Source organism: Gadus macrocephalus, chromosome 11, assembly GCF_031168955.1.
Source record: "Gadus macrocephalus chromosome 11, ASM3116895v1".
Taxonomy (NCBI): domain Eukaryota; kingdom Metazoa; phylum Chordata; class Actinopteri; order Gadiformes; family Gadidae; genus Gadus; species Gadus macrocephalus.
This window is the reverse complement of record NC_082392.1, coordinates 25,151,830-25,175,226: the sequence shown is the minus strand read 5'-3', so window position 1 is coordinate 25,175,226 and position 23,397 is coordinate 25,151,830. Positions and strand designations below refer to the sequence as shown.

At 45.2% G+C, this 23,397-nt stretch overlaps 1 protein-coding gene across 7 annotated transcripts in view; it reads left to right on the top strand.

Moving 5' to 3' along the window:
- Positions 1-23,397, top strand: part of ptgs1 (prostaglandin-endoperoxide synthase 1) — a 32,431-nt gene that overhangs the window by 7,514 nt on the left and 1,520 nt on the right. For all 7 annotated transcript variants that reach the window (XM_060064547.1, XM_060064545.1, XM_060064548.1 and 4 more), the window contains 6 exons: positions 1,363-1,506; positions 1,595-1,776; positions 2,197-2,280; positions 11,251-11,497; positions 21,450-21,736; positions 23,096-23,243. In XM_060064547.1, the coding sequence (XP_059920530.1) occupies positions 1,363-1,506; positions 1,595-1,776; positions 2,197-2,280; positions 11,251-11,497; positions 21,450-21,736; positions 23,096-23,243 (1,092 nt within the window). The remainder of the gene's footprint in view (positions 1-1,362; positions 1,507-1,594; positions 1,777-2,196; positions 2,281-11,250; positions 11,498-21,449; positions 21,737-23,095; positions 23,244-23,397) is intronic.

Sequence of the window (23,397 nt, the reverse complement as noted above, 5' to 3'; positions counted from 1 at the left end):
TCGCCATAACTTGGCATGGACAACCCTTATTCTCCGAAATGAGCTCATCCTTCCACTGTTCAGTAGTGGGTCATTGTACTATCTCAGCCTGCGTATCCTCTGGGAGCACCTACCCAAACAGGTTCTTATGCACAAGACTCTCCTCATTCTATATATTTTTGTATTTTCTAAGCGGTGGTAGCAGCTGCAGTAGTGGTGATTATTGTAGCCCTTTCCTGCTCCGACTTCCTGCTCATATGTATTCAGTATCACCTCAGACATCTCCTTTCCTTTGCCGGTTGCAGTTATCAGGGGTCATAGCCCAGACGAGGGCCCTGGTCCACAGCCAACCTCAACATCTACGCAAAATACCCCTCTTGTATAATGGAATGTTATTAAGGTTATTAATAATAATTCTTTGGGTTAATATAGCACTTTTTAAGGCACTTAAAGTACTTCACAAAATCAGTGTGTATGTGTGTAGGTGAGTTATCTAATGTCCTTTATTGTAATATATTGTTATCTAATGTTAAATGACTATAATCTAATCTAATATTATCCATTCTCAATGGGCACGATAAATAGGTCATTGCTTCATTGCTAATAGGAGATAGTCCTCAGAATAGGAAGTGGTTAGTGGTACCATATGTACTATCCCCCACAACCGCCGGTTTTCAAACGATGCACCTATAATTCTTCAAACAGGCACACTATACCGGTGGGTTATTCTGCACTCATATCTTCCAAGTTGCCTGTGAAATGTATCAAGTATTTGACAGTGTATTGCATGTCCTGTAATGACCCTTCCCTAACCTGGGGGCTATACGCATTCCACCAGTGCAGAGGATGTAACCTGATGCTGAGAAACCTCCCTCTCTCTCTGGTTTCAGATGCAAAATTAAGATAAGAATGATAGATTTATAAAAGACCAACCACTATAGGACTAAAGGCCCATTTCTGATTCCTGTTTGGTAAGAAAACGGAAGAAACCTTTATACAAACCCAAAGCATGAGTAAATTAATAAAATTAATATGAATGCATACTAGTACGGTTACAACGGAAACATTATCCCAGTAACACGAATATATATCTCTCTATATCTCTCTATATCTCTCTCTATATATATCTCTCTATATCTCTCTATATCTCTCTCTCTCTATATATATATATATATATAATATATATATAGACATGACAGCATTATGGAAAGTAGGGCTCAAAGTGTGGTCGTCTGTCCAATCTCCTGGAATCCCTCCCTCACTCTCATGGTGTCATTAGGGGAAAGAGACGTGAAGACACGGATATCGGATATTAAAGAATACATTAGATCACAGATAAGTCATCATCAGAAATTATCATCATTTTCATCTATCCTCCAAAAGTCAGATCCAACTTCATTCCCAGTCCGCCAACCTTCAACTCCAAGTATGGATACCTGAGCTGGGAGTCATACTACAACCTCAGTTACTACACCCGCATACTACCCCCTGTGCCCGAGGACTGCCCCATGCCCATGGGCACCAAGGGTAAATTCACTGCCTGCCCTTGTCCTTAACAACAATCTACACCAAACTTTGGTTCTTGTTTTACAACCGTTGTGTTTTTCTCTATCAGGTAAAGCCGTGCTCCCGGACCCCAGAGACCTGGTGACGCGCTTCCTGATAAGAAAGAAGTTCAGACCGGACCCTCAGGGAGCCAATCTGATGTTCGCCTTCTTCGCCCAACACTTCACCCACCAGTTCTTCAAGACCCACCACCGGATGGGCCCAGCCTTCACAAGGGCCCTCTCCCATGGGGTAGGGCCCTCTCCCACGGGGCCCTGCCTTCCCCCGGGGCTTCTCCCACGCGGTGCCTCTCACTCTGTCTTTAGGAGGATCTTGACCTCAGCAAGTTTTCATTTGAGTTGGAAAAGGTTTAGAATCAGAATTATTTATTTTAAGTTAAAGGAATCTTATTGCAGGTGTCAGCATTCCTCAGATATGAAAAGACCAATCTAGAGTAAAAAGGATAACATTTGGACATTTGTACAAGTACATAATAATCTTTACAGTAGGCTAATTTCAATAGAATCACACAGAATACGGTGTTTGTGTAACTTCATCGGATGTACAATAATAGTCTTTCACTTGAATGGCCTTAGTTCTGTTTCAAATCCAAGATAGGATGGATGTATATTTATACAGAGGTCCTCATGCTATCTCTATCTTGGGGACCAGGTGGACGCGGGCCACATCTACGGAGACAACCTGGAGCGACAGCTGCAGCTCCGCCTGCACCAGGACGGGAAGCTGAGATATCAGGTGCTCTGCCTGGCTAGACCTGAAGGCTACAGGATACGTTGAGAAACATCTTTAGAACTATTCACAAGGGTTGTTGGAGACGGGGCCCAACATGTTCCAATGTTTTCTGTGTTCTAATGAGATTGATGTCTTGTGTATTCTCACAAGACCTTATTTTAAATGTCAGCCCTCCCCACCCTCACCACACCCACACACAGACAGCCACACACAAACACACACACTTACACAGAGTGCTTTGGGTGTCTTGAAAAGCAAGATATACATGCACTTTCATGGTATAATAATAATAATAAAAAGTTGATTTTATATAGAGCCTTTGTCATACTCAAGGTCGCTTTACAGAGTCATGAGCACAGACAGAACAAGACAGCACCACAAATAAAGATAAAATAAAAATAAATAATATATACAGAGGGTGTATGCAGGGTTGGTAGAAGAGCTGAAGTGTTCTTGGAACAGAAAGGTCTTGAGATGAGCTTTAAAGAGAGGGAAGGAGGGACAGTCACAGAGGGATTGAGGAAGGGAGTTCCAGAGTTTGGGGGCCATGGCGCTGAAAGACCTGCCACCCAGGGTAGAAAGTCTGCGGAGGACGGAGAGGAGATTGTGGTCAGATGATCTGAGTGAGCGAGATGGAGTATAAGGGGTCAGAAGGTCAGAGAGGTAAGGAGGAGAACATTCATGGAGGGCTTTGAAGGTGAGAAGAAGAATTTTGAATTTGATTCGGGAAAGAAACAGTTTAGCTGAGCTAGAATAGGGGTGATGTGAGCAGATCGCTGGCTGCTGAATTTTGAATATATTGCAATCTTTGAAGTGATTTAGTTGGTAGGCCGATGAAGAGGCAGTTGCAGTAGTCTAAACTTGAGGTACCTATGGAGTAAACCAGCGTTGGTGCATCATAGGCAGGGGTGGACTGGGACCAAAATTCAGCCCTGACATTTTCTGTCCAGACCAGCCCACTACATTATCAGCAGACACTACATATAAGTCCACAAATCTCGCAGCATCTCCTCTCATGTATACTACAAAGGAGAGTCATATTCCTTGATAGCAGTTAACAAATAAAGCACATAACTATGAACTCAAGGACTAAAATTGACAGCCATAGCAATCAATCAATCAATCATTCTTTATTAATTATAGTGTCAAATCACAACAGAAGTTATGTCATGTCAGAGAGTGGCGGCAGAAAGTGGAGGCAGAGAGAGAGCAAGTCCTCGAACATGGACGGAGGGGGAACAACTCCTCAGGCTCTCACATGTCAAGTGGTCAACCTGAGAGGGAAATGGATACATTATTAAGTCTCTAATCATCACAAATTAAGTATGATTTCATAAAACATAAAAAATGATAAACTCACCAGACTAGAGGAGACTCAACAGCCAAACTTTGGTGCAGTGAATGCAGAGAGTGGAGTCAGAGAGAGAGCAAGTCCTCGAACATGGACAGAGGGGGAACAACTCCTCAGGCTCTCACATGTCAACCTGAGAGGGACATGGATACATTATTAATTCCGAAGAATAAAGAAAATGTTTTCCTCTGTCCTGCACCTAGAGTTGAAAACGTTTTGGATGTGCGTTTCTTTAAAAAAAAAAATAATAATATTATAATTATGAAGTATGAATTTATATAACATTCAAAAATACATGATAAACTTACCAAATTCTAACAGTGGTCTCAAATGAGAGAACAAGTCAACATATAGAACAGAGGGAGAACGACTCCTCAAATATATCAGAACAACCTGTAATGGAGAATAATTGATAATTTAGTGTACATGATCACGCCATTAAGGATCAACACATAAGCACAATAAAACTTCTAAAAGCATCATTAAGATGACAAATAATTACAACATCCATAATGTGTGATGTGTGATAATAACAATAATATTAAATATTTCTCGCCTTATCAGTGGAGCTCTCGTAGGGTTTCAAGGGGTTTCTTTACCGGCGTTGCTATGGTTACCCTATGGTTACCGGTCTTGCGTGTTCCAACGGTTTATTCAATACTTCAGTCTATATTTAAGCAATAGATCACGCCAGGCTGTGGTATGTGCTCATTATACCACTGTTAAGGGCCACTGACTGAAGTGATCTATTGCTTTTATACAACGGTTACTGTTATGGCGAAACGAAAGTCATAGACACACTACATTTAAAAAGAAACCAAGAAAGTCAAAGTAGCCGCTTTATTAAATAATACAAAAAAGTAGTCCCTCCTGGCTGCCGCTATGCATCGACGGTCGCTATGCAACACACTTTAGCGTCCCTTGGAGAGAAGGCTCCGATAGAGCGGTTCGCCGGCAATTTATCCTATGGTGCAGTTCACTCGCCGTGTGCCTAAGCTTTCGTTAGTCTCTCCAGCTCACTCCCGGAGTAACAACATTTACACCCTCTCCATCATCCAACATATGTTTTACTTTGTAACTGTTTCTACTTCCAGGCGCGGAGTAATATGCAAACTTTCACAAAATGATCGGGCGTCATAGCAGTTATGTATACGCTCATTATACAACAGTTGGGAACCAATCAGATCGCTGGATTTAGGTCCCCCGTTGTATAAAATACTATATACAATACTCCCTGAAGCTGGCGCTAGCTTCAGGGAGTATTGTTAGTTAAGAGTATTGTTAATTAATTTGACAGCCCTAATAATAACCCATATTATCCCAATTCGGCATATTTAAACAAAATCAACCACCACAACAGTCACTCACAGCCCTGCAACTCTGGGCTAATATGTTGTCACAAGTATGCAGTTAATTAAGTCACATCATCACATTCAATGTAAAAACGTTTTCTATTTAGTTTTGGATAACGTTACTTACCATATATGCCTCCACTCGCTCGTCTTCCGGCGCAGCTGCACATGCTGGGGTGGTGACCCCGGCACCAAATAGGTCTGTCAATTTAGAACATTTAGCAGCTTCCACCTCCAGAGACTTCAGCTTCTTAAGTCGCATTTTTTCAGCGCCACCCGGGCGTTTCTTACGGTTTTCCATTTTCAGCTCCGTCCCGCGACTCCGGCCCATGCCATGACAGGTCCCAGCGTCCGCCCAGGAAGGGCGGGACCTCATCGCATGGGCCGGAGGTCCCACCCAGGTTTTTTTTTTTTTTTTTTTTTATAAAAAAACATACATAGCGGACCGGACCGGCCCATATTGGGTCAACGGCCCACCGGGACGATGCCCGGTATGCCAGATGGCCAGTCCACCCCTGATCATAGGTAGAGAGGGAAGGGCCAAATGCAGGCTATGTTACAGACGGTGGCGGCTGGTGATTTTTATTTTAGGGGGGGTTGAAAGTTTGTAAACCAAACTATCTTTTTAACTTAATTTAACTAAGTTTTAACTTAATTTATTTGCCTTGTAGAATTCAGCAAGATTAAAAGTGCAAATACATCAATAATAATTGGGAATTATACACAAGTTAACATTCTCTCTCTGTCTCTATCTGTACGTGTGTTTGTGAGAGAGTGAGTGAGTGAGTGAGTGAGTGAGTGAGTGAGTGAGTGAGTGAGTGAGATTCTAAAAGGGGTGAGTGTGTTACGGCCAATCTATTGTGTTGTTAACTCCACTTAAACATCTATCTAGTCAAGTATGCATTTAGACAAATACGATAAAATATCAATTTAATATCTGCAACCTTTTATGTGTGGTTGTTCAAGACACACTGAAGGCTTGATGCCACCATAGGTTTGCAGAGAACTATATACAATAAACACACTGAAGGCATGATGCCACCCTAGGTTTGCAGAGAACGACATACAATATGCACACTGAAGGCATGATGCCACCATAGGTTTGCAGAGAACTATATACAATATGCACACTAATGATGCCACCATAGGTTTGCAGAGAACTATATACAATATACACTCGAAAGGAGTGGGTGGTGGTGTGGGGTTTTGAGGGCCACTGTAACCCAGTGTCCATCCTCACGGGAAGGGGGGGTGGGGGGGTTGTGATGGCCGCTGTAACCCAGTGTCCATCCTCACGGGAAGGGGGCGACAGAGAGAGACAGAGAGAAACAGAGAGAGAGACTACATTACTTGTACTGAAACTTTGCTAGTCTCTATTTCAGTGCAGCAAAGCGGTTAATGACTTTCGCATTGAAATCACGCATGTTGAGGACTAGTTCCCTCTCCATGGAGAGCATGGCCAGTGCATTCAGACGTTCCTTGCCCATTGAATTTCGCAGTTGAGAAACATCTCTCAGCTTCAGCTGTTGTCATAGGAGTAGTTAACCTCCAGAGAATGTCTCCTGGAGGTTGTAGCTCATGAGTGCCAGTGCACCACAGCAGGCCTTGAATTCAGGATTCTCATAGATTAGAGACAGTTCCGTCTTGAGCTTTGCCTTGTTCAGCGTGGGATATGCCTTCACAGTGGCATTCAGAGCATCAGCAGAAAATTAATGGCAGTACCTTTCAAACATATTTCCTTGTGCTAAGGTAGCACTCACAAGGTGGCCAGTGAAAGAGAACCTCGCTTTGATGTGAGCCAGGATGGCGTCGCAGACCTCTTCAGACAGCCTCTGCTTCGCCTCTTCTGTCAAAGCCGTCCTTGGTCTGTCGGTTCCTGATGGCTCTTGCAGCTGGTCAGTGTCTCTGAATGCAAACAAACAAATAATGTGTTTGTTAGGCTGTGTACAGTACTGTAGTATACGTGATGCACATGTTCACACTTTATCCAGTAAAAATATCTCAGCATACCCACTTAAAATGGGCAGGAATACATAATGTTAGTGTTAAACACTGTTTTATATCTATTATGTTGGTAACTAAATGCAAACTATCTACAGTCAAGTTTGCATTTAGACAAATACGATAAAATATCAATATAATATGGGCAACCTTTTATGTGTGGTTGTTCAAGACACACTGAAGGCATGATGAGTATACCCACTTAAAATGGGCAAGGATGCATAGTGTTAGTGTTAAACACTGTTTTTTAAGCTATCCATTGTGCCTCGCCTAACCAGGATGTCCAGCACAGAGTACAGCAAGCTAGATTACACCACTGGCAATATTTTATAAAAAATACCATATATTATAAAAAAAGAAAACAAATACAGTCTCCTTTCATGCATATGTTCTCATAACAAAGTTTTGCTTTGAGAAGGATCAAATAATATTAATGTTATCTTACCTAATGGTCTGCACACTGCTTGTGAAGCTCTCGAGGGCCCTTTGATGAAGACTGCATCAATGTCCTTCTTCTGGAGCTTCTGGTACAGAATGTCGACGTGTGACCGCTTTTTTATTAATTTTGGCCTTGGAGGTCCTGATTGTTTTAATGCCAATTTACTTGAATTGGATCATCGACTAAAAGGAACTTCTTTCAGAGACGCAACGGAATTGCACACATTAGCAGCCATGTTGAAATTAGCAAGTGACTTGATCAAAGATATCCCTTCGCGCTCTTTGCTCAGTTACGCATAATGCAAGCACGTTAGGGAGAGTCCCAAATCCCCATTGAAAATGCATTGAAGGCTCATTTTCCGAAAAAAAAAAAGTTTTAACATGACAGTCAATGGGAGCATCCTTGGACGATTTTCCACGTCAATGAATTCGCCCAGAGAGGCAGGACCATTTCAAACGCGACTTGAATCTAACGATTCTGATTGGACAATGACAGATAATATGTCTAGAACACTGAAAACTACTTTGAAAATCGTCTTTCTCCCTGCACTGGTAGTGTGTCGCCCAAATCGCCCCTATACACCATCCGCCCCTGGTTACAGAGGTGGAAGAATGCAGTCTTAGTGAGGGATTTAATTTGGGGATTGAAACTGAGTGAGGGGTCAATCAGTATGCCAAGGTTTCTGACAACGGAATCAGATTGTACTAATGTTCCATCAATGTTCAAACTTAGACTATTTGATTTGGACCGTTGAGATTTGGGATTGATGAGGAGGATTTCTGTTTTATTTGTGTTGAGTTTGAGAAAGTTATCGTGCATCCAGAGCTTAATGTTAGATAGGCAGTCAGTAGGTGAGCTGGGAAGAGGATCAGTGAAGGAGACTGTAATGAGGTATAGTTGGATGTCATCAGCGTAGCAATGGAATTGAAGGCCATGTCATTGGATGATTTGGCCAAGGGGAAGGATCTATATGAGGAAGAGGAGAGGCCCAAGAACAGAACCCTGAGGGACACCACGAGTGACAGGGGATGTGGAAGACTTGTGAGGGCCCAGAGTTACAAACTGTTGTCTGGTGGAGAGGTAGGACCGGAACCAGTGGAGGGCTATTTCTGAGATACCAAGATTTGACAGAGGGGTGATGAGCACATTATGGTTGACTGTGTCAAATGCAGCGCGTCAATCCAGAAGGATTAGAACGTTTGGGGAACCATTATCAACAGACCGGAGCAGGTCGTTTACAACTCGAAGGAGTGCAGTCTCTGTGCTGTGATGTTTACGGAAACCAGATTGGAAGTTCTCATAAAATGTATTGTCTGTGAGAAAGGACTGAAGTTGTAAAGCAGCCACTTTTTCCAGTAATTTGGCCAGAAAGGGGAGGTTTAGCGTCGATTAATATACAAAAATGGGCTCAGTTGGGAATAAAGCAATTCAAAGGACTTGTTTCACAGAAATATGCAGTTGAAATCCTTTATAGAGTTAAGAATAGAATACGGCATTCCAAATACAGATTTCTTTAGGTACTTACAAATGCGGAATGTTATACAGTCACTCAGAAGAGAAAACATGCTAAGATCTGATCTTTACGAAATTGAAGAAATACTAATGCTGTCAACCACAATCAAAGGTAAAATTAGTGAACTATACAACATATTCTATAAAGATTGTCAATCATCCTTTGTACCTTTGATGAAGATTTGGGAAACTGACCTTGCAATGAAACTTGATGAAAACACCTGGCAAAATATTATTGACAGAATACACTTTCCTTTCACAAGTAACAAAATCAAAGAAGCCAATTTTAAATTTATCCAGACATTTTATTTAACTCCAATAAAAATGCATAAGATCTCCAGAGAAAACTCCTTGAACTGTCCTAGATGTAAAAACAAACAGGGGACATATATGCATATGTTTTGGCACTGTGAAAAATTGAAGGATTTTTGGAACTCGGTTCACTCATTCACAAAGTCAGTCTTGGAAATACAATTCAATGCATCTCCGTGTGTTTACCAATTAAATGATTTACCAGATATTCGAACGGAGATAATGCTGTGGTTATTGTTATGATATATAGTCTGCTTCTGTGTGTTTATTTTTATTTTTAAATTCATTTATTTAATTTATTTTGTTTGTTTTGTGCCTTTGTTATTATTGTATTGTCATTTTTGCTATGTTTGTCAGGTTGGGAGGGGGGTTGTGGTGCGCTGTGGACAAGTCTATGTTACCTGTCTCACAAATAAAAAGATTAATAAAAAAGAAAAAAAGAAAGGGGAGGTTTGAAATAGGATGGTAGTTGGACAAGGAAGTGGGATCTGAGTTGAGCTTCTTTAAAATGGGGGTAACTGCAGCCATTCTAAGAGCAGGGGTACAACACCAGAGCTGAGGCTAGAGTAAACCAGTATTTTCAATGGTTCACAGATTGCCTTGGTGCATGCCTTGAGTAAGGAGGTGGGGGCAGGGTCGAGCTGACAGGAGGGGTTCGATTTAGTGAGGATATTTATGATAGTGAAAGAATCACCCAGTGTGAAATGGGCAAATTTAGAGCCCAGAGGAGGTGAATATAAAGAGAGAGTTTCAGCTGAAGGATGAAAAGAATTGTAGATTACATCAAGTTTGTCTTCGTAGAAATCGAGGAAAGCCTGGCAATGCTCAAGTGTTTTTGGGCAGGCAGCGACAGGAGGTTTGAGGAGTTTATTAACTGTTCTGAAAAGTGACTTGGACCTAGACTTAAGGCAGTTGATAAGTGAGGAAAAGTACCTAGCACGGGCAGCATTTAGGGCATCCCTGTACTCAAGGATGTGTTTCGTGTATAGCAATGAGTGAATGGTAAAGCTAGTATTCTTATACAGGCGCTCAAGACGGCGGCCTGTCGCCTTCTTGGGGTGTAAAGGGGCATGAGCAGGTGGCAGGTGCAAGCCCATTCTTGATCGGGGCTATATCCTCAAGGAGTCTGGAGAGAGTGGCATTATATTTGGTGACCAAGTTATCAGGTGAGGAGAGCTCATCCTGTAGGTCAGACAGAGGTAATGCCTGTATGGAGGCAGTGAAGAGGGAGTGGTCAATGGACCTAAGGTCCCGGTAGGTTATAGATATTTTCTCAGAGGAGGAGGGGGGGGGAGGTATGGTATGGCAAGTGCTTTCAATTAATTTTTGATCAAAGACACCAGAGACTGAACCAGTTACAGAGATGTCATTCAGACCAGTAGAACATAGCTGGTCAAGTGTGTGGCTCCGAATGTGAGTTAGTCAACGCTGAATCAGGTTAAAACATGCCAGAACAGAGATGAACTCAGAGACGTATGTTCATGGAGAACTTCATTAGGAACATTATATATGTTGGCTTATAACCGAATAAACAGGGCTAGAACATTTACTCTAAATGTTCAAGCCCTGATTGTGTGCGGAGATAAAGATTCAAGGTAATAAAAACAATGTGGAATGGTGGTCAGGAAAAGCAAAACTTGTTTCATCAGATTATCAATCGGGGGAAACAAAGCGATGTGAGTGCGAGTGCTGATTCATCCAAGGAATTTTCTATTTTATTAATCCAACAAGTTATATAAATGTTAAATCCCAAATAGGAAATAATTGTGTCTCGGTAGAAAGTACAAATCAGTAAAATCAGTTAAAACACATTAAAATAGATAAAATACATGCACCAATGTGTGCATCCTGCAGACCTATCGCTAAAGCTAGCGAGCTAGTCACGTGTTTTGGGGGAATGGCTTTAGAGGGAGGCCTGAAGCCAGGGGTGGGATATTTTTTCTCACTCTTGATGGTTTCTACATATTGCCTAGGCTAATTTTAACAAAAAAAAACTTCCCGTTCAGGTGATCTATGGGGAGATGTTTCCCCCGACCACCCAGGAGGTCCCGGTGGCCATGAGCTACCCCAGTAGCGTGCCCCCCAGCCAGCGCCTGGCCCTGGGCCAGGAAGTGTTCGGCCTGCTGCCCGGCCTCACCCTGTACTCCACTCTGTGGCTGCGGGAGCACAACCGGGTGTGTGACGTGCTGAAGGAGGTGCACCCCACCTGGGGAGACGAGCAGCTCTTCCAGACCACCAGACTCATCATCATCGGTACGCACCTTCTTCATTCTGCCCACATAAAATAAGTTAACCCTAAATTCACCTGTGTGGTACAGCAGAAAATGTAACCAGTGCAAGTCAAGGCATTATAACGATAACAAAGAGACAATGGGGGGTGAATATATAACGATATCACAGAGACAGTGAGGGGTGAACATCTAACAATAACACAGAGAAAGTGAGGGGTGCTTAACGATATCAAAGAGACAGTGAGGGGGTGAATATATAATGATATCACACAGACGGTGAGGGGGAATATATAACGATAACACAGTGACCGTGAGGGGTGAATATGCAAGGGATAATGTATAGAACGCCGGTCATTATCGAGAAAATAAGCCCCCATGAAGGGGCTTATTTTTCGATAATGACCGGCGAAGTTCTATATATTATCCCGCTTATTACACGGCTACTTCCCAAAACGAAACAATTTATTTACAATGTATTTGTTACCAGCATTCATAGTGTTGATCAGCAGAGAAATAGTCCGCCCAAGGCGTTGACGTCGTCGCTTAGCAACCGACAGCGCTTGGGTTGATACATTTCCCGCTTATTACATTGACAAGTTACCGGACTACGTGCGGAGTGATACCAAAGGCAAAAAGTCCTTTTGTTTACCTTGACAGCGGTCATTATTCATCCGTTGCCAATGAATTATCCAAAAATAATTGACCGCCGGAAGTTGTGAAGTGCCCATGCAAGTGAACGGAATGTTGAAAAGACCTGTGTAATAAATAAAGATAACACAGAGACAGTGAGGGGTGAATATAGAACGATAACACAGAGACAGTGAGGGGTGAATATATAAAGATAACACAGAGACAGTGAGGGGTGAATATATAACGATAACACAGAGACAGTGAGGGTTGAATATATAGACACACAGACACACATATATATATATATATACGCATATACACATATATATTGTGGCAACACTGGTCGTCGGCGGCAGGGTTGCAGTGCAATGGTTTTATTACGTGCAGCTCACAAAAAAAAGGGTAATCATAAAGTAACTTAGGTTTCTTCCACACTGGGGGAAAAGGGTGAGGCATCTCTGGACCCGTTCCGCCGTTGAGGTCGGCGTGGATATTGCTCCCGGCTTCTCCCGCTCAGTCCTGTGGAGAAGCGTTCCGGCGTTATCCAACAAGTTATGGGGGAAAAGGGTGCGGAAAAAATATTTACAGTAAGTTTTTCTATGGTGCGTTCGTCCCTTACCGCGACTGTCTCAAATTCGGCATCCTCCCAGTCTGCCGCATGCCCGTGTAACCGGTCTGGCTCTGCGTTGTGTGTTGTGAAATGGAGTAGGACACAGGGACTTGGTGTGTCACTTTAGCCGAACTGTAGCGACAGTGGCGTATTTATTTCTGAATGAAATAAATGCACAAATAATGCAGCAGCATTAGTACACAGGACACTGCAGCACGTCAATCTCCTCACAGCATTAAAACAACAAGTAAGATTGGCCAGAAGTGCCTTACAATACATATATTCAAATATATGAAGTCACAAAAGTTCACAATACAGACACACATTCAAATCCACCTGAAAACTATACACCACCGGCTAATTAATATTTTATATTAAAATAAAGTACAACATGGGAGCAACATTAACATACCTGAATGAAATAAATGCACAAATAATGCAGCAGCATTAGTACACAGGACACTGCAGCACGTCAATCTGAAATGGCGGGAAACGAACAATGAACAGGCTGCCGTCACTGTGTGTGTATCCTCAAGTGCTGCTAAACAGTGCGCTAGCTAAATAGTTCGCTAAAACACTCAAAACTCTTGCTAAACAAATACACAGGAACACATGAACAACACCAACAAGCACAGAATCACACCATAACTCTATCTCACCGTTTACACTGGTTATTTTCTCATTAACAATTTTAGAACAGAAAGCTGCACAGAGCAGAGGAAAAACACTCACCTCCTCACAGCATTAAAACAACAAGTGAGGAATGGCGAGCGCAACGGAAGAAAATTACGTCACGATCGAAACTTCAAAATAAAATAACAAAAGCTCCCAAACGATCTATTTACAGAGAATATCACGAAATAAAAGTAATAAATAAAACATGAGGGAATTTTGGTGGAATGCATACATACATCTTATGTACCTGCTACATTCACCCCTCCTGAATTACACCAAAATCCTGAGTGGCTGCCAGGACATAAAACTTACAGGGACAACCAATACTGGTTTACTGGCACGGGTTCACATAAAGATCTAATCTTCACATCCAGCTCAAAAGCTACCTGGGAAACAGGTTCAGAGAAATCAAAGGGCGTACAAGCCTTAGTCCCACCTAGAATTGTCTGGTGCCGTGTACACCAAACCACCCAAACCATAGTCGTAAGCATACATAAGCACACCATCTTAGTGAGACACAGTGTAAAGCAAATACTCAAAACAACAGTGGAAAAGACACAAATCAACCCCTTTTGAACAGAACAGGGCAAAAAGAGTCCTTGATCTTTAACCAAATGAGGTAGTCATGTCACACGGCTTTTGAGCCATCGTTTCGATCAGACGGTTGACTTTCCCAACAACCCTGCCAACACGTGTCCTGACCACACCGTCTCCCTGCATAGGTGGTGCCTGGCCTACTCTGCCCCATTCCCCAACCGGTGACATTGCGTCAGGGATAACTGCTGGGACATGGCCTGCGGCAACCATCGGCACTGTGTCTGATGTGTCAACTGCTGGCACTGTGACTGGGTGAAACGACTGGATACTACTCGCGTCAATCACTGACGCTGTATCTGGTGCAGCCGACTGTTCCGACCCCGCATCAGACGGATCGTGCCCCGCATCAGACTGATCTTCATCCGCATCAGCTTCGCTACAGGACCGGAGGCTGGCAGCTTCCTCCGCCCCACTCAGAACCCATGCGCTTGCCCTATCCATCGAACCCTCCTCATTCAAAGAGTCGATGAGATCCTCCATGTGGGACTTGTCCTCAGAATCACCAAGACTGTCCTCCGATCCTGACAATCCTCCATCAGCAGACTCCACAGGTAAGAAACTGATATCCATGATAAGGTTGCGATGTACCACCTTTGCGTTCCCCTTGTCATCTACCAACTTGTAGATATGAGTCTGCGGTTTGCTGTCCATGACAGTATAAACAGTCGGTTCCCACTTATCCGCAAGTTTCTTCTTTCCCCTTTCGCCTTTATTGGCGAGCAGTACTCTATCTCCCACGTTCAGGTAAGTCCCCTTGACCCTTCGATTGTAACCTCTCGCTTGCTTGTCTTGCTCCTTGATGGCATGCCTTTGAGCGATGCCTGCTGCCTCATGGAGGTGAGACATAAGCGATGTCACATAGCTGCCGTAGTCAACAACCACTGGGTCGTGCAGGACCTGTTTGAACATCACATCAACAGGGAGTCTTGGGACCCGACCAAACATGAGGTAAAAAGGCGCGTACCCAGTTGTCTCATGCACCGTCGCATTATATGCAAATGTCAGGGTCTGGATTTGCTGGGGCCACTTGGCCTTCTCTCTCAGCGGCAGCGAACGGAGCATATTCCCCAGAGTCCTGTTAAATCTCTCAGTTCCTCCGTTCCCCATGGGGTGATAAGCTGTAGTGTGCGACTTGGAGACTCCCGATAGCCGAAGCAACTCTGCAATGAGCTCACTCTCAAAGTTGGCTCCTTGATCTGTGTGGATGCGCTCTGGAAACCCATACACACAGAACACATTGTCCCATAACTTCTTAGCAACCTGCTTCGCCTGTTGGTTTGTGCAGGGAAAGGCGTGGGCCAACTTTGTGAAATGATCTGTCAAGACAAGAACATCCACGGAGCGCTGCTTGCTATCTTCTGCACTCCAGAAATCCAAACACACCAGCTCCATAGGATTAGATGTCCTGATACTTTCAAGCGGAGCTCTGGCAGAAGGATCTGGTGTCTTGGCCAGGATGCACCTCTGACAGCATTTGACATAGCCTTTAATCTGACGCTCCATTCCAGGCCAAAAGAAGCGCTGTCTCGCGAGGTGAATTGTTCTCGTCTGCCCCTGATGACCGGCCAAGTCATGCACACCACGCAAGGCCTTCTCCACCAGGCTCCGGGGCAAGACAAACTGGTGTCTCTTCTGCTTGCTCATGGAATCCTTAACGACTCTGTAGAGCACTCCATCAACGACTTTAAGTCTCTCCCACTGTCTGATAAGGACCAAGGCACTTGAGTCCAAACCATCCCTCTCCCGCCTTGAGGGCCTCCTCCGCCGATTCAGAAATGGCATAACCGTAGAGATGCCAGGGTCAAGCTCTTGGTTTCGCTGGAGCTCTTCTACGGAGAAGGCAGGCAGCAGGTCTTGCCCTGGTGGAAGGAAGTGCTGAACAGACTGGATCAACCCTGTCGCCCTGGACTCTGCAGCCGCATCCCAGTTGTTGTGAGAATCAAGGACAGCTTCTACAATGCTGTCACAGAGAGGTGGGGGACAACAGGACTGAGTCGCAGTATCTTGTTCCGTCCCCATCGCCTGATACTGGACTTTTAAACGAAAGACATTCTGAACTCCATCTTCTCCAACCCCATCAGATTCGGCAAGCAGATCGTTGTAGGACTCTGAGACAAGTCTACGCCCAGCAGTCTTCGCAAACGGGTCCCGGCTGAGAGCGTCAGCCACTATGTTCTTGGTTCCCGCAATGTGCTTTAGACTAAATGTGTAGGGAGCGAGCTTCGCAACCCATCGCTGTTCGCAGGCGTCGAGTTTTGGCTTAGTCATTATATATGTGAGTGGATTGTTGTCCGTCCATACTGTGAAGGAATTGCCCTTCAGCCAATGGCTGAATTTGTCACAGACACTCCACTTCAATGCCAGAAACTCGAGCCAATGAGCTGGGTAGTTCTTCTGAGAGCTGCTGAGGGTCTTACTCGCAAACGCTATGGGTCGTGTTTTACTTTCACCAGCAGGGACTTGTGACAACACTGCACCGAGCCCATCCAAGGAAGCATCAGTCGACAGGATCAGAGGACGTGAAAAGTCAGGATGTGCAAGGACCGCACAGTTCAGCAGACGTTCTTTAAGACCGGCAAAGGCAATGTCACACTCTGGAATCCAGTCATCAGGCTTGAGTTTCCTGAATGTTCCTGCCTTCACATTCATTTTTTTTCTTCCTCTTCTCTTCTGCCCAGCAGTCAGAGCAAAGAGTGGCTTGGCAATGGAAGAGCAGTTGGGGATGAAGTGCTGGTAGAAGAAAACCATGCCCAAAAAGGATTTGATCCTCCGCACTGAAGGTGTACATCCGTCATCCTCCATAAGATCAGACCTCGACATACTGGATATGACATCCACCTTCGCAGGATCCACAGCCACCCCGTTTCCATCTATGATGTGACCCAGAAACTTGACAGACGATCGCATCAGATGACACTTCTTAGGACTCAACTTCAGGTTGTTCTCTCGCAGGCGCTGGAACACGCCCTCCAGTCTCCGTAGAGCCTCCTCTTCAGTTGATGCGAAGACGAGCAAATCGTCTAAATAGCATAAAAGGCTGCTGAAGTTCAAATCCCCAAATATACTGAGCATCATGCGCATAAATGAGGCCGGACTATTGCACAGTCCCTGCGGCATCCTATTATACTCATGCAGGCCTAGCGGTGTGGTGAAGGCAGTGTATTTTTTGTCCTCTTCTGCCATGGGAATGTTGTAGAAACCGGACGTTAAATCCATTGTGCTGAAGTAGGTGTTCCCTCCCAAGGCAGCCAAGCAGTCCGACTGGTGTGGAAGGGGATGGGCGTCCTTGAGTGTTCTCGCATTCAACCACCGAAAGTCGGTGCAGATCCTCAAGTTTCCATCCTTTTTCCATACCATCACTAGCGGTGATGCATAATCACTCACTGACTTCCGAATTATCCCTTGCTCCTCCATATCTGTCAACACTTGACGTAGCTTCTGGTAGTGAGCAGGCGGTACTCTCCGGTAGGGGAGGCGGAATGGACGATCATCTGTTAGTCGAATGCGGTGGACAAAGCCCTTTGCCTCACCGCAATCCATTTCGTGCTTGGAAAAGACATCGTTGTAGCATTCGAGCAGCTGGACTAACTTCACAGTACCTGCGGGGCTAGTCTGACAAGGCTGTATGTCAAGTTTGTCAAGGCCAACATCTCGCAATCTCTGTTCGAGACCTGAAGGACTGAGTGGTGTATGACGCTTGCCTGGAACAGCTGTGTCGATCTGGCTATAGCCTTGGAGGAGTTCAAAATCTTCCAGAGCTAGACAAGGGGACACATCTGCCAGCTTACAGTTCCTCTTCAGTGTGACTGGTCTATCAGACAGATTGGTGACCTTCATGGGGACCCACCTATCACCCCACAGAGGTGTCACGACACGGCCAACCATGATGTTACGTGGCATGGACTTGGATGAGGTTGGTTCAACCAGCACAGTGCTTCCCGGTGACATGGGCGCATTGTTAGGCAGCTTACCCCAGACCAGGTGCTCTTGCATCGCTAGAAGAGTAACTGACTGTTGGAGCTTGACTGTGCCAATCTTGTCCGGTAGCTCCTCACCCCTCCAACGAGACGTGTTCGCCATGAGATCCAAGAACTGTTCACACTCAGGGGATGAAGAAAGACTGCGAACAGAGATAAGCCGCCAGTAATCATCACTGTTCTTCAACTGGCGCATGAGAAACTTGATCACATTCGTGCCAATGATGAGATCATCTCGCTGGCCTGGCACCACCAAAACTGGAACGATACAGCTCAACCCATACACCTTCAGTTCAACCTCATGCATACACTTTGGTTTGGTGAGCTTCCCTCCACAGCCCACTAAAACCACTTCCTGTGTCATCGGTCTTGGATCTGACAGCACTTTCTCACTCAGCATCCTCTCCTCTGCTTCTACACTGAAAGTACAGGCCATGGAACCTGAATCAAGCATTCCTTGCATCTGGAACACATTATTCACATCGACTGGAGCATAGAATAGCTCATCATATGGCTCAACTCTGTGTGTGTTCTGTGCTATTATCTTCACACCAGCCGGTGCTGCACTGCACACTTTCACATAACACTGTTCAAATTCACTCCCACTTCTGAAGGTTTGATTGTCCTCACCCGCACATCCCCTCTCCCAATGCGGGCCAATCAGTTTAAATGCTGTTGCTCTTGAGGTAGATGTGTGGCCTGGTCCTCCCGTCCGGGAGTGTAACTTGAGCATTCTCTCTTGATATGACCCGGCTTGAAGCAAGACAAACACAGGCGATCTCGCCGGCAGTGCATTAGGGTAGTGTGTTCTGCAGACTTGCAAACCTTGCAGTATCTTCTCTGTGACTGGTCAGACAGGTGCTGTCTATACATCGGCCTGTTATTCTGAGCCATCACCTGGCTGTTCTGAGAAAGTGTGCGGTCAAGCAGGCCAATCAGGGTCTTTAGGCAGTTTTCATCAAACTGAGTGGTAGACGTGGCACTCACTTCGGCCTGCACAGGGAGTACCTCCGGATGGCTGGCCAACAACACCTCCTCAGACACAGGTGTTTGAATATGAACTGCCACATGTCTTGCTGGGACATGAAGGTTTGGTCTGGTATTCAGCTGTTCTCTCATGTCAATCTGATAACGGTCAACGTGCTCCTGTATTTCACCAGCTGTCCATTTCTCTGGCGCCTTGAACCGTAGCACTACAGCAAGGGAGGGATCGGGACAGTACTTGACAAACATCATGGTTACCTCTCGACTGAGATCATCAATATGCCGCCCCTGTCTGCTCAAACCCTCCTCAGCTGCATCAACAGCCTTGTTAAGGCGGATCCAGTACTCGACTGGGTTCTCTCCTGCTACAGGCACAGTGCTATAGAAGTCTGCAAGAGGCATACTGGAACACGCCACACCACTGAAATGCTGTTTCAGTATGTTGATAATTACTTTTGGGTTCTCATGAGGCTTCAGTGAAGGATTGCTACGGAGTGTTATCTTCACAATGTCCCTGGCTTTCCCCATTAATCTAGACAACATCTCCTGGTGCTGCTCTCCCAGCTCCACATGTCTTCTTCTCAAGTAGGTGAACATGAGCTCTTCCCACTCATGTACCGAAAGCTTGTCGGACCCATCCCCTCTGTACACAGGAGGCTCTCTCACATCGGACTGCATGACTAACTTCACACCAGTCAGGTTAAGTGTGGAGTCAACGAACGACTGGCCTGCACCTGAGTTCTCAACTCGTGCTTGAGCACCTTCATTCGCCTGACTCACTCCCTTCAACTGAGCTGATATAGACTGTCCTACTTGCTGGGCGATATGCGTGATGAGATCACTCAAAGCTGGGTCACTCCTGTCTGGGATGGCCGAAAGTGAAAGAGTAGGTCTGTGAGTAAGTGGTGTGTGACTAGGTAGATGGGTGGAGGTGAAAACTGAGGAAGCCACATTGTCTGGGACATCAACTCGACGGATGGAGCTGAACGCTGGTGACCTCACGGAGCAGAGGAAAAACACTCACCTCCTCACAGCATTAAAACAACAAGTGAGGAATGGCGAGCGCAACGGAAGAAAATGACGTCACGATCGAAACTTCAAAATAAAATAACAAAAGCTCCCAAACGATCTATTTACAGAGAATATCACGAAATAAAAGTAATAAATAAAACATGAGGGAATTTTGGTGGAATGCATACATACATCTTATGTACCTGCTACACCCGGTCCTTAGGACTTCTATCCCATCTCCCTCTCCCAGGTGATCCAAATGCCCATGAGTGCCCGGGTCTGCTTGACGAGCGATCTAGCGCAGCCACGTTGAACCGTATGTATCTCCCTTGGACTACCTGTCCGCGGATTGGGCGCTGTTCAGGGTGCTGGCGCGGTTCGTCCAAGCCCGACGGCTAGGGGTTGCCACACACCCCCACCCTCAGCAGTAAGCTGAGGGTGGTTAGTCCCAGGCAAGCGTTCCTCCGGGATTGTGCGTCCGCATTGGCTTGAGCTCGTCCTGGCCGATGGATCACCTGGAAATGGCAGTCCTGCAGGGCCAGGAACCAGCGTGTCACCCTGGCGTTGGTGTCTTTCATTTTGGGGACATATATTAGTCGCCCCGGTCAGGTTTCGCCGCCGCGTTCTCCGGAGCCGAGTAGCTCCCGCATGGCCTCCCGGTCGGCGGCCAAGGAGCGGGCCAGCTCCACCAGGACCTCGTTCTGGGCCTGCTGTAGCTGGGTCTGACGCTCTGCTGTTTGTGCCAGGTGTCCGAGGACACTGGCCAATGGCGATTGTTCCATGACTGACTCCTACCACTGACTCACACCACTGTAACAGGTTCACAGGAGTCAGGACACAGTTCTTTGGTCAAAATGAAGCGAACTCCTGTTTATTTCCAGTTGTGGCAAATAAACACAATGTCACAAGAACCAATGTACAAGGTTGAATGTTCATTCAGTCCGTCTCGTGGTCTATCAACGCTCTCTCTGGCTCGCAGAGAGCGTCTTCCTTCTCTCTCTCTCAACCCCTCACTGAAAGACAAGCAGGCACATAAATACACACTTCCTGATGTCGTTCACGAGAACTTTCCGATGTCGCAAAAATGTTTTCCCCATAATTCCCCAAGCAATGTGAACGCACCATAAGTTCTGTGAGGGAAGAGAAATGTTACATCTGGCACTGCTCCGTCAATGAGTCATGTGATTGTCGGCAATGTGCTATTTTCATCATCGTTGATAAATGGAGTACTCTCTGACATTAGGTCAGTCTCCGTTATTGCAACCTCACAGTGTAACATTGGGTTCTGCGTTTACTGCTTTTGTATTGGGCTCTGTCCAAGCTGAAAAAAGTATCTTTATTGACTGTCACACGTTGTGAAATGTAACTTCATGACATTTGTGAAATGTGGTTTGTGTGTGTGTGTGTGTGTGTGTGTGTGTGTGTGTGTGTGTGTGTGTGTGTGTGTGTGTGTGTGTGTGTGAGTGTGTGTGTGTGTGTATGCGCCCCAGGCGAGACGATTCGCATCGTGATCGAGGAGTACGTTCAGCAGCTCAGCGGCTACCTGCTGAAGCTCAAGTTTGACCCGACCCTCATCTTCAACGACCAGTTCCAGTACAGCAACCGCATCTCGCTGGAATTCAACCACCTGTACCACTGGCACCCTCTCATGCCTGACAGCTTCCTGGTGGATGGACAGGACATCACCTACCCCGACTTCCTGTTCAACACATCCGTTCTTCTACACTTTGGGGTTGAGAAGCTGGTGGATTCCTTCGCAAGACAGCAGGCCGGACAGGTACCAGTATAATAATCAGTACATTATTCTGAATTATATTCAGTATAAATTCAGTATATTATTAATTATTATATTACGTATATTAATCAGTATTGTACTGAAGAAAGTACCGGAGCCTATAAAGGACTGTATAATTACCAAAGGGATGTAATCTGACTCAAGGAATCTATAACCAAATAATATAATAAACCTGTGTACGTATTTAGCTAAGAGTGAGAGGAGACCAAAGCTACGTTTAACAATTTAATACCGACAATAAACTGCCCTAGAGATACACATTAAACACATTGCCATATAAACACTTCAATACACACTCACACTCTACCTCCCCAATGCTGTACCCTCCCTTTAACCCAATCACACAGCCCGCACACACGCAGACAGTCCGACCTGAGGTCCCTCGGTGGGCCTAACGAATGTCCTCGCGCTCGTAGTGCGGCGCCGCTGGGTCGTTGGTGCACTTGGAGTGGGGAGGGGGAAGGGGGTGAGTCGAAACTGCCGGATACAATGGGGGGCGTTGGAGAGGGGGGACACCTCCCTTGTAGTTGGGGTGAAGATCGCCGGTGCTGCCTGGTAGGGGGCTTGAACCCGCCTCACGAACCTCGTCTGGATCGAGGGAGACCAGCCTCTTCCTGGGTCCCATCTGGCGACTGGGCCGCCAGCGCGTGCTCCTGGATAGCACTCTTCACCACGAGAAACGCTAGCGGGCGAACGGACGGCAAACGCACCTCTGTCTGCCGATACACCGTGCTGCCGACGGTTTCCAACTGCCGGTTGCAATACAAAAAACCCTTCGCTAGTGGCCGACTACGCGAGCCTGATTAATTGACTGCGCGAGTGACCGTATCACCAGTGGACTAAATCACTCCGCGCAGATAGGTCTCATTACAAACAAATACACAACATGCCCGAACTTGTTGCATGGACCAAACTGACATAATAAAAGGGCAAACAAAGAAATGAGTAATACAATACCTCATTAACGTAAAATCTATTAGTACAGTATGATTTTACACAACAAATAAAATGAAAGTTTAATCCCGGCAAGTATGAACTATAATTGCCCTTATATGCAATTAAAGGGACAACAATATGAACATATGCAAACCATCAGAACAAGTATATTATGAATTATTTTATTCAGTATCTTAGTCAGAATTATATTCAGCAGACTTTTCAGTATATTATTCAGTATTATATTCAATATTGTGTTTATTATTTTTGAGAGTACGTTATTCATTATTTTATTTTGAGTCAATGCTTCTCGATTGTGATATCAATGTGATAAATGCTGAGTTGAATCCCCATGTGTTTCATATGATGTGTATTCCTGTGTAACCATGAGTTTCTGTGTTTCAGATAGGGGGCGGTGGGAATGTCCATGCTCGGCTCCAAGAGGTAGTGGAGCTGGTCATCAAGGAGTCCAGAGCGCTGCGTGTGCAACCGTTTAACGAGTACCGCAAGAAGTTTGAACTCAAGCCATACGCTTCTTTCTATGAATTCACCGGTAAGCATTATTGATGTTCCTTTTTTTTCAGAAGTATGCACTATGTGCAAAAATACATACAAAAACACCTTTCTGGCCAAGACTGGGGGTGCAGAAATGTTCCTTCATTCTACATAGACATACTTATTCTATTCTGCAGCATTGCCGGAACATT